This window comes from Triticum urartu, chromosome 5A (genome assembly GCF_056163025.1).
Source record: "Triticum urartu cultivar PI428250 chromosome 5A, HENAU_Tu73, whole genome shotgun sequence".
Taxonomy (NCBI): Eukaryota; Viridiplantae; Streptophyta; class Magnoliopsida; order Poales; family Poaceae; genus Triticum; species Triticum urartu.
In genome coordinates this window covers 460,120,979-460,133,119 of record NC_141877.1, presented here as the reverse complement: position 1 = coordinate 460,133,119, position 12,141 = coordinate 460,120,979, and the positions used below count along the sequence as shown (strand labels likewise).

At 45.1% G+C, this 12,141-nt stretch overlaps 1 protein-coding gene across 1 annotated transcript; it reads left to right on the top strand.

Annotated features, from left to right (window-relative positions):
* Positions 1-456: 456 nt before the first annotated feature.
* Positions 457-2,199, top strand: LOC125509738 (UDP-glucose:p-hydroxymandelonitrile O-glucosyltransferase). Its single transcript, XM_048674761.2, has one exon. It carries the CDS (start codon positions 590-592, stop codon positions 2,000-2,002), a length of 1,413 nt encoding a protein of 470 aa, XP_048530718.2. The 5' UTR covers positions 457-589; the 3' UTR covers positions 2,003-2,199.
* The last annotated feature ends 9,942 nt before the right edge of the window (positions 2,200-12,141 follow it).

Here is a 12,141-nt window from a genome sequence, read left to right as displayed (position 1 = left end):
TGTCAAGTCGGCGCACTTTACGTATATAAATGAGATTAGCATCGTATTTGCACATTAATGCCAAGTTTTAGAATGAGATCGGTTTTAAGTTCACACACTAAATTGAACATCCATCCGTGACAAGTTCAAGGACCTGTATTTACCTCTTTCATATGTCTAGCATTGCTCTTTTGCCAAGACGAGCTGAGTTCGTTAGTCGGTTGCCAAGTGTTTGGGCAGCCCACGAAAACGAAGGTGGTTGTTGGCTTGCATGCACTGTGTGCTCCCACGTAGTAGTACCAAGCTGGTCCCGTCAGGCCATGGCCCCTTGGGCGTTCCGGCAGATCGTGTGGTCTCGAATCATCCGTGTCCCTGTCCGATCGGTCTCGTGAACGGCCTGTGGAGCTCACGGTCGTGGCCCTTTTGCCTCCGCTCCTGCCCCCGCCCGACCGCACGCTGCAGCTACCCCCTGCAAAACCAGCGAGAATGTCGGCGTATCCTTTATATGCCCACGCACCAGTAGTAGTAATAGCGTAGCAAAGGAAAACGTACGGACCCTGCCTCAGTCGATCAAGCTAGCCAGCTCCGGCGGCCGTCGAGCTCGCGTCCTATGGGTTCGGAGCAGAAGCCGCACGTGGTGTTCGTGCCGTTCCCGGCGCACGGCCACGTCGCGCCGCACACGCAGCTCGCGCGCGTCCTCCACGCCCGCGGCTTCCGCGTCACGCTCGTCCACACCGAGCTGCACCACCGCCGCCTCCTGCTCGCCAAGGGCGCCGACGCGTCCGCGGCCGCCGCGCCGTGGCTCGGCGTCGAGGTCATTCCCGACGGGTTGTCGCTGGAGTCGCCGCCGCGGACGCTGGAGGCGCACCATGACGCGCTGGAGCAGAACTGTCTCGAGCCGTTCAAGGAGCTGCTGCGCGCGATGGCGCGCAGGCCAGGCGCGCCCCCCGTGAGCTGCGTCGTGGTGGACGCGCCCATGTCGTTCGCTTCCATGGCGGCACGGGACGTCGGCGTCCCCGACGTGACGTTCTTCACGGCGTCCGCGGCCGGGCTCATGGGGTACATGCAGTTCGAGGAGCTGGTGAAGAGGGGCCTCGTCCCGCTGAAGGGAGCCGGGTACAAGACGGACGGCAGCCTCGACGCCCCGCTGGACTGGGTGCCCGGGATGAAGGGCATGCGGCTCAGGGACATGCCGACCTTCTGCCACACCACGGACGCCGACAGCGCGCTGATGCGCATCCACCTCCACCAGATGCGCGTCGTCGCCGGGTCCAAGGCCGTCGTCATCAACACGTTCCACGACATGGAGAAGGACGTCGTGGACGCGCTCGCGGCCTTCCTCCCGCCCGTCTACACCGTCGGCCCTCTCTCCAGCATCGTATCGTCGCTCCCGGCGGGAGGCGGCGACCCCTCGAGCTCCACGGACACGCCGAGCCTCTTTCAGGAGGACACGGAGTGCATGGCGTGGCTGGACGGGAAAGAGGCCCGCTCCGTCGTGTACGTGAGCTACGGGAGCCACGCCGCCGCGGGCGCCGACAAGATAAAGGAGTTCGCGTCCGGGCTAGCGAGGTGCGGCTCTCCCTACCTGTGGGTTCTGCGGTCCGACCTGGCGGCCGGCGTTGAGGTCGGGGAGAACGGGCTCGTCGTGCCTTGGTGCGCCCAGGAGGCGGTCCTTGCCCACCCAGCTGTAGGGCTTTTTGTTACCCACTGTGGGTGGAACTCGATCTTGGAGACCGTGATCGGAGGGGTGCCGGTGCTCGGTTGGCCGATGGTATCCGAGCAGACGACCAACTGCCGGCAGGTAAGCACGGCGTGGAACATCGGAGCGGAGCTGCCGCAGGAGGCGAGGGGCGATGAGATAGCCGCACTGGTGAGGGAGATGATGGCCGGGAGGAAGGGGATGGAGGCGAGGGAGAAGACGTTGGAGTGGAAGAGGCTCGCTGAAGATGCTACCAAAGAAGGGGGCTCGTCCTCTGCTAACCTTGATAGGTTCGTTGAGGATGTGCTGCTCAAGGGGTTATGATTTTTATTTTATTTGTTTATAAGTTCATTCTATCATTTCGTTTTGTACCTAATAAGTGAACTAGCACAAGTCAGTAGCATGAACTACTGATGAATGAGCTTCTAATTTATCTGCAACTGTAAGAGAAATTGAGCTTCATGTTTTCACTTGCACATATATAAATGCTGAATAAGCTGGTAAGGAAGCCTGTTGGCTAATGGGGTTGATCGTGCGTCTAACAATGGATTAATTCTCTAATCAAAGAGACCCTGCCGTGCCAAGATCAACTGTAATATACTTCGAGCAGTCATGTGGTCTGAAGATCAACTTTCACAAGAGCGAACTTCTGCTTTGGAAAGGCCAAAAAATGAGAATCAGTACAAACAACTATTTGGTTCTGAGACTGACTCTTTTCCTTTTAGACACCTTCTATTCCAATGCATTTTCGTAAACTTCTTAATAAGGAATGGAAAGGTATTGAGGATCGCGTTAAGAAAAAACTGGGTTGTTCAATTAGTAAGCTTATGTCATATGAGGCAACGCTCATCCTAATCAATGTTCTTCTCACAAGTTTACCTATGTTCATAGTATTTTTTTTAAAAATACCTAAAGAGGTAAGGAAATGATTGGATACTACAGATCCACGTTTTTCTCACAGTCTAATGAACATAGACATAAATACCGTCTTGCGAGATAGGATGTGACATGTGTCCCTAAAGACCAAGAACGTCTAGGTGTGAAAGACCTTGAGATTAAAAATAAGTGTGTGTTGAGAAAATGGCTATACAAGATACTTACTGTGGAGGGCGTTGGCAAGAATTACTTAGAAATAAGTACCTATGTTATAAAGCCCTCTTGAAGGTTGAGGCCAAACAAACGGACTCGCCTTTCTGAAAAGGTCTCATGGGGTCCAAAAAGACTTTTTTCCCTTAAGGGGCGTTTGTAGTAGGCAATGGTCTAACTGATAGGTTTTGGCAATATACATAGCTAAGGGATCGCCACTAGGCTTGCAATACCCACGGCTCTATCATGTTGTGTAGCGGAAAGGTGTCTCTATTGCTTTTGTGATTGGCTAGGTACCGTTGAGTGTTGCCTCCCGAAGACACTGATTGGGGACAAATGGACCGGTAGGTTAAATCTTGTTGAAAGGTTGATGTCGGTTAACCTTTCACAGAAATCAAACACATTCTTTTGAAAGCTGACTAGTTCTGGTGCCTTCACGGTCAAATCCATGTATTTAGACCTCATCAACGATGGGAAAAATGTCCACCACAAATATATTTGAAAAATGAAAGTCCCGATGAAAATATAAATCTTCATGTGGTACTTAGCTCGCAAGGTCATCCTGGCAAAAGATAATCTGAAAAAAAAAGAAATTGGCAACGATGCACTAAGTAAAGATGAGTTGTTCCAGCATATATACTTCCAGTGCCCACTTGACAAGCTATTATGGAGATCTGGCCAAATAATTTTAATGTCATTTCATCATCCGAAAAAGGGTTTCCCCTGCTTTGTATTATAAAGCAACCAACCGACACAACCAACGATATATGTTGGGGTGGAAGCAGCACAGACATACCCAAAAGAATCAAATATAAAATACAAAAGAAACAAATGGCGGCAATGACAGATCGACAAAAATGAAGAAGCCTCGCGACCACTGTGCCCACCGGAAATCTCCCACCAAACTCCTATACTCCGAAGCGCCGGTACCAATCAACACCTCCAAGAAGGGACGTGGCGATCACGACACTCCTGCCAAGCGTTACCCCCGGTACGCGATAAGGAGAGAGGAAGGGTAGCCCCCAACGCCCTCCAGGAAGGTCCGACGGCACCCTCACGTGCCACCGCGTCGGTGTCGGCCAGGCCGTCAGGAATTTCTCTCGATCCCAACCTTCACCTCGAGCGCTCCGGAGCCCGCCACCAAATCGACCACCACCCTGTGCCAACATGGTCTTGAAGCTTCCACGCCGTCTCACCACGGTACCACGAAGTGAGGTCTGCACACCGAAGAAGAGGAGCCGGGACTAGAGGCCGCAACATCATCGGCAGGCGGGAGGCCTCAACCTCCACCATCAACGACGGTAGCCGACCAGACGCAATAACAGGACCATACCAGGCCCGTGGACCCACAGGCCTAGCCGGGCCCTCATAGGCCCGTAAAGCTCCTGCCTTTGCGCTGCAGCAGGCACGCCATTGGCGTTGCCGCCCCCGGTCCGAGCTGCTCCTTCTCCCCACCGCGCAGAAGACAATGAAGTCACGCCGAGGGCTGGCCGGCTAGGACCCAAATGGGGCCCACAGGGCCTAGATCTGAGATGGGGGTGTGGCACTGCTACCTCTTGAGCATGCGTTGGTTTCTCTTGAAGAGGAAAGGGTGATGCAGCAAAGTAGCATAAGTATTTCCCTCAGTTTTTTAGAATCAAGGTATCAATCCAGTAGGAGATTACACACAAGTCGCCTAGTACCTGCACAAACAAACAAGAACCTCGCAACCAACGCGATAAAGGGGTTGTCAATCCCTTCACTGTCACTTAAGAAAGTGAGATCTGATAGAGATAATAAGATAAATATTTTTGGTATTTTTATGATATAGATTGAAAAGTAAAGATTGCAAAATAAACGGCGCCAAAAATAGCTAGTTGATGGGAGATTAATATGATGGAAAATAGACCCGGGAGCCATAGGTTTCACTAGTGGCTTCTCTCAAGATAGCAAATTCTACAGTGGGTGAACAAATTACTGTCGAGCAATTGATAGAAAAGCGCATAGTTATGAGAATATCTAGGCATGATCATGTATATAGGCATCACGTCCGCGACAAGTAGACCGAAACGATTCTACATCTACTACTATTATTCCATACATCGACCGCTATCCAGCATGCATCTAGAGTATTAAGTTCATAAGAACAGAGTAACGCATTAGGCAAGATGACATAATGTAGAGGGATAAACTCAAGTAATATAATATAAACCCCATTTTTTTATCCTTGATGGCAACAATACAATACATGCCTTGCTGCCCCTGTTGTCACTGGGAAAGGACACCGCAAGATTGAACCCAAAGCTAAGCACTTCTCCCATTGCAAAAAAGATCAATCTAGTAGGTCAAACCGAACAGATAATTCGAAGAGACTTGCAAAGATATTAAATCATGCATAAAAGAATTAAGAGAAGAATCAAATATTGTTCATAGATAATCTTAATCATAAACCAACAATTCATCGGATCTCGACAAACACACCGCAAAAAGAATTACATCGAATAGATCTCCAAGAGAATCGAGAACTTTGTATTGAGATCCAAAGAGAGAGAAGAAGCCATCTAGCTAATAACTATGGACCCGAAGGTATGTGGTAAACTACTCACACTGAAGGAAATATGCCCTAGAGGCAATAATAAAGTTATTATTTATTTCCTTATATCATGATAAATGTTTATTGTTCATGCTAGAATTGTATTGACCGGAAACTTAGTACATGTGTGAATACATAGACAAACAGGGTGTCACTATTATGCCTCTACTTGACTAGCTCGTTGAATCAAAGATGGTTAAGTTTCCTAGCCATAGACATGAGTTGTCATTTGATTAATGGGATCACATCATTAGAGAATGATGTGATTGACTTGACCCATTCCGTTAGCTTAGCATGATGATCGTTTAGTTTGTTGCTACTGCTTTCTTCATGACTTATACATGTTCCTCTGACTATGAAATGATGCAACTCCCAAATACCGGAGGAACACTTTGTATGCTACCAAATGTCACAACATAACTGGGTGATTATAAAGGTGCTCTACAGGTGTCTCTGATGGTACTTGTTGAGTTGGCATAGATCGAGATTTGGATTTGTGATACGTCTCTAACGTACCTATAATTTTTGATTGTTCCATGCTATTATATTATCTGTTTTGGATGTTAATGGGCTTTATTTTACACTTTTATATTATTTTTGGGACTAACCTATTAACCGGAGGCCCAGCCCAAATTGTTGTTTTTTGCCTATTTCAGTGTTTCGTGGAAAAGGAATATCAAACGGAGTCCAAACGGAATGAAACCTTCGGGAACATGATTTTTGGAACAAACGTGATCCAGAGGACTTGGAGTGGACATCAAGCAATCAAAGAGGCAGCCACGAGGTAGGGGGCGTGCCTACCCCCTGGGCGCGCCCTCCCCCTCATGGGCCCCTCGTAGCTCCACCGACCTACTTCTTCCTCCTATATATGTTCACATACCCCGCAAACATCCAGGAGCACCACAAAACCTAATTTCCACCTCCGCAACCTTTTGTACCCAAGAGATCCCATCTTGGGGCCTTTTCCGGAGCTCCGCCAGAGGGGGCATTGATCACGGAGGGCCTCTACATCAACTCCATGGCCCCTCAGATGATGTGTGAGTAGTTTACCTCAGACCTTCAGGTCCATAGTTATTAGCTAGATGGATTCTTCTCTCTCTTTGGATCTTAATACAAAGTTCTCCTCGATTCTCTTGGAGATCTATTTGATGTAACTCTTCTTTTTGCAGTGTGTTTGTCGAGATCCGATGAATTGTGGGTTTATGATCCAGATTATCTATGAACAATATTTGAATCTTCTCTGAATTCTTTTATGTATGATTGGTTATCTTTGCAAGTCTCTTTGAATTATCAGTTTGGTTTGGCCTACTAGATTGATCTTTCTTGCTATGGGAGAAGTGCTTAGCTTTGGGTTCAATCTTGCGATGCTCGATCCCAGTGACAGAAAGGGAAATGACACGTATTGTATTGTTGCCACCGAGGATAAAAAGATGGGGTTTATATCATATTGCATGAGTCTATCCCTCTACATCATGTCATCTTGCTTAAGGCGTTACTCTGTTCTTATGAACTTATTACTCTAGATGCATGCTGGATAGCGGTCGATGTGTGGAGTAATAGTAGTAGATGAAGGCAGGAGTCGGTCTACTTGTCGCGGACGTGATGCCTATATACATGATCATACCTAGATATTCTCATAATTATTCGCTTTTCTATCAATTGCTCGACAGTAATTTGTTCACCCACCGTAATACTTATGCTATCTTCAAAGAAGCCACTAGTGAAACCTATGGCCCCCGGGTCTATTTTGGATCATACAAGTTTCCAATCTATTTTATTATGAAATCTTTACTTTCAATCTATATCATAAAATACCAAAAATACTTATCTCTTTATTATCATCTCTATCAAATCTCACTCTTGCAAGTGGCCGTGAAGGGATTGACAACCCCTTTATCGCGTTGGTTGCGAGGTTCTTATTTTTTTATGTAGGTACGAGGTGACTCGCGCGTGGTCTCCTACTGGATTGATACCTTGGTTCTCAAAAACTGAGAGAAATACTTACGCTGCTTTACTGCACCACCCTTTCCTCTTCAAGGGAAAACCAACGCAGTGCTCAAGAGGTAGCAAGAAGGATTTGTGGCACCGTTGCCGGGGAGATCTACGCCAAGTCAAGACATACCAAGTACCCATCACAACTCTTATCCTTCGCATTACATTATTTGCCATTTGCCTCTCGTTTTCTTCTCCCCCACTTCACCCTTGCCGTTTTATTCGCCCTCTCTTTTCCATTCGCCTCTTTTTCTCTTGCCTCGTCGTTATGGCTAGTCCTTTATCTACTCCCTTGTCTCCCGAGAATGAAGTTCTTAATTTTAAACAAAGGGAGGGAGAAAATCTAAAAGATTCTTGGTACAGAATTTGCAATGCACAAAATAGATCTACTTTCGTTCTTCTTCGCAAATTTTATGTAGGCATCACGCCTTGGAATAGATATATTCTTGATACCATTACCGAAGGAAATTTCTTGGGTAGCCATACTTTTGATTCTTATAATGCTACGATAGATTTGTTTGGCCCACCACCTCTTTTGGTTAAGGGAACTACTTTAACTTTGGAACATGTGATTCAAAGGCTTGAAATTATTGAAAATAAAGTTGCTACCGTAGAGTAGATTGAAAATTTGGATAGAAAGATCCACAACCAAGTTACCCAATACGGATCTAAGGTAGGAGTGGCTCTTAAAATTTTTAAAGAAAAGGAACCTATGGTTAATGAAAGAGAAAATTTTGTTTTTGCCACTCTAGATTTTGCCAATTTTCCTTATGCCACTCTAGATTTTGACATTTCACTTTTGCCACTCTTAGTTTTTGACAATTATCACAATTGCCATTTCTGTGGCAAACGCAAAATTTTCAAAGTGGCAATTGTGATACATTTCAAAAGCTAAGAGTGGCAAAAATGAAATAAAATTATTTTGCTTTTGCCACGGAATGGAAATTGTGATAATTGTCAAAAGCTAAGAGTGGCAAAAGTGAAATGTCAAAATCTAGAATGGCATAAGGAAAATTGACAAAATCTAGAGTGGCAAAAACAAAATTTTCCCTTAATGAACAGATAGATTAAGATTCCACTAGAATTGATAAAATTGAGTATATTATTACCAACCTAGGCTCTGCGTTTTCTTCTGTGAAAAACACTCCTTCTAATGCTAAGATTGCCAAATTGATGTATGTTCCTAAAATTAAGGGTGAAACTTCTAGTAAGGGAAATGCGGACCTCAAATCCATAAGTATTCACCCCAACTTTCTTGCTATCCTTAAGGAACCTTTTGCTACAAATGATTTTCTTGATTTTGTGCCTAGGAGTTTAATAATTAATAAAAATAAAGAGACTCCTAGGGGTTATAGGTGTCTTATTGAAGAATTGCATACCAAAGATGACAATACCTAGATCTATCCTTGCTTTTATGCCTAGCTAAGGGCGTTAAACGATAGCGCTTGTTGGGAGGCAACCCAATTTTATTTTTATTCCTTGCTTTTTGCTCCTGTTTAGTAATAAATAATTTATCTAGCCTCTGTTTTGGTTGCTTTTTTGTGTTTAATTAGTGTTTTGCCAAGTAGAACCGTTGGGAAGACTTGGGGAAAGTCTTTTTGATCCTGCTGTAAAAAACAGAAACTTTAGCGATCGAGAATTGCTGCTATTTTTTAATGGAGAGTGCTATTTAGTTAATTATTTTTTGAATATGATTAATAGATAAATTCCTCACGTCCAGAAATTTATTTTAGAATTTTTGAGGTTCCAGAAGTATTCGAAACCTACAGATTACTACAAACTATTCTGTTTTTGACAGATTCTGTTTTCCGTGTGTTGTTTGCTTATTTTGATGAATCTATGGCTAGTAATAGAGTTTATAAACCATAGAGAAGTTGGAATACAGTAGGTTTAACACCAATATAAATAAAGAATGAGTTCATTACAGTACCTTGAAGTGGTGGTTTGTTTTCTTTTACTAACGGAGCTCACGAAGATTTTCTTTTAAGTTTTGTGTTGTGAAGTTTCCAAGTTTTGGGTAAGGATTTGATGGATTATGGTACAAGGAGTGGCAAGAGCATAAGCTTGCGGATTCCCAAGGCACCCCAAGGTAAAATCCAAGGACACCAAAAAGCCTAAGCTTGGGGATGCCCCGGAAGGCATCCCCTCTTTGGTCTTCGTCTATCGGTAACTTTACTTGGAGCTATATTTTTATTCGCCATATGATATGTGTTTTGCTGAGCGTCTTGTATGATTTGAGTATTTTCTTTCTAGTTTACCACAATCATCCTTGCTATACACACCTTTTGGGATAGACACACATAAATTGGAATTTATTAGAATACTCTATGTGCTTCACCTATATCTTTTGAGCTATATAGTTTTTTGCTCTAGTGCTTTGCTTATATCTTTTAGAGCACAACGGTGGTTCTAATTTATAGAAATAATTGATCTCTCATGCTTTATTTATATCATTTTGAGAGTCCTTTAGAACAGCATGGTAATTCACTTTGGTTATAAATTTTAAATGCTAAGAGAAGTTGGATGCTTGATAGATGGTTTTGAGATATAAAGGTGGTAATATTAGAAGTGTGCTAGTTGAGTAATTGTGAAGTTGATGAATACTTGTGTTGAAGTTGGCAAGTCCTGTAGCATGCACGTATGGTGAACGTTATGTGACAAATTTGAAGCATGGGGTGTTCTTTGATTGCTTTCCTTATGAGTGGCGGTCGGGGACGAGCGATGGTCTTTTGCTACCAATCTATCCCCCTAGGAGCATGCGCATAGTGCTTGGTTTTGATGGCTTGTAGATTTTTGCAATAAGTATGTGAGTTCTTTATGACTAATGTTGACACTACAAAAAAAACACTTCCGTGATGATACGTGTTTCTCACAGTAGGTCGCGTTTTTTGTCATGCATGTACATCCATGACAATTTTATGACAGAATCAAGATAGTCATACCTGTGCTATCGTAGAAGTGTTCCATAACATTACCAAAATTATCATCACAGAAGTGTGCACTTCCATGACGATAAATTGCGCGTCACAGAAGTGCTTTCGTCAAGGGTGACCGACACGTGGCATCCACTGTAACGGAACGCCGTTAAGCTATCGGGTCGGGTTTTGGATCTGATAACCCGTTAACAGCCCCGACCAATGGGGATTTTCCATGTGTAAAATCATCATTGGCTGGAGGAAACACGTGTCGGCTCATCGTTGGGACAGATGTCATCCACTCATTGGACAGAAGGCGCCTGATACGTCGACACGTGGCACGGCCCAACAGAGGCCCATTCCTGTGAAAAGGCCGGCCCGTTTGACTTGGTCAAAAGGTGGCGGGCCGGCCCATAGAAAGCCTGTTAACGACCTGTTCGCATATAGCCCATTTACAGCCCGCTAACCCAAGGCCCGTTACGCCCTATCCGAATTAGGCCCAGTAGCGTCATCTGGGCCATCCAATATGATTTATTAATGGCCCGTGGTGGAACTGGCCCGTAATGAACAGTGTATCACTTTACACCCATTAATGGCCCATGGTGAAACTGGCCCGTAATGAACAGTGTATCACTTTATACCCATTCACGACCCGTTATTCCGTTGGGCCGTTTTCTAGCCCATGTTATCTTTCGGCCTTCTCAGAGCCCATTTATTCTTGGGCTCATTTCTAGCATACGTTTACTTATGACCCGTTACTGTCATTTTCTGCTTGTGGGCCAAATTCAGCCTGTGGTTACAGTCGACCCGTTTGTGGTCTGTTAATACGTTGGGCCGTTTTCATAGCGTCATCAAATATGGCCTATTAACGATGGCCCGTTATGGTCGGCCCATGAACGGACGATTCCAACTCTAGCCCGTTTACGGCCATAATGGGGCCTGTTATTGGCCCATGTTTGGCCAATCGATCATACGGCCCGTATAAGGCCCATTGATGATACGACCTGTAGAAGGCCCATTGTTTCTACGGCCTGTAGAAGGCCCATTGTTTCTATGGCCCGTAGAAGGCCTACCGTTTCTACGGCCCGTAGAAGGCCCACTATTTCTACGGCCCGTAGGAGGCCCAGTGTCACTACAGTAAATATTAGCCCATGGTTATTGTGGCCTAGTTTTAAAAAATAGGTTATTGCAGCCACTAGCAAACCGCGGAAAAAGAACTGCACTGACTACAAGCAAACTAATAAACAAGACAACAAGGAAATAAATAAGCAAGCAACTTATGCTAGGCTATCATGGCTATTACACATATTACATCCACTGGGCATCAAAGTTCGCCACCAGTGCAAATATAGGGAACAGAGTAGCATATAAACGCCGCAGCAAAACAAGTCCAGAACTGAAACCACTTCAGAAGAGTTCAAGAAACAATATCTTGGGTACCCATAATGCTGGCAAGATGCTTAGCAAGCTTATTAACTTTCTCTTGTTTGGCGCTTAAATCCTCCAGCGCTTGCTGTTGCACAAGAAAGTACGCATCTGAATTCTGCAGGGACATCCTCAGTCCTTCGGCTTCTTGCTGCAGCACAGCTGACTGATGCCTTTCAGCTTGTAGCTGAGAATGAAGAAGCCGAAGTGATTCAGGCAGCGAGTTCGAAGAGCTTGTGCCAGCGGTACTGGCCAGTAACTCGAACACTACATCAATGCAGGACTGTGGGGTTTTCTCACTGTCTACAAGATCATTTTTATCACCTTTCTTGGAGACCAACAGGGTTGTCTCACTATCTTGAACCTTATCTGCATTACTTTCTCTACCATTGCATAGTGGGGTGCTCTTCTCCAATATTTTGTTTGCATACTACAAGAGAAACAAGCAAACACATCACAGGTTTAGCTTGTAG

Excerpts from the sequence above, each read along its gene's own strand:
- LOC125509738 (XM_048674761.2), top strand. The coding sequence starts at position 590 with ATGGGTTCGGAGCAGAAGCCGCACGTGGTGTTCGTGCCGTTCCCGGCG.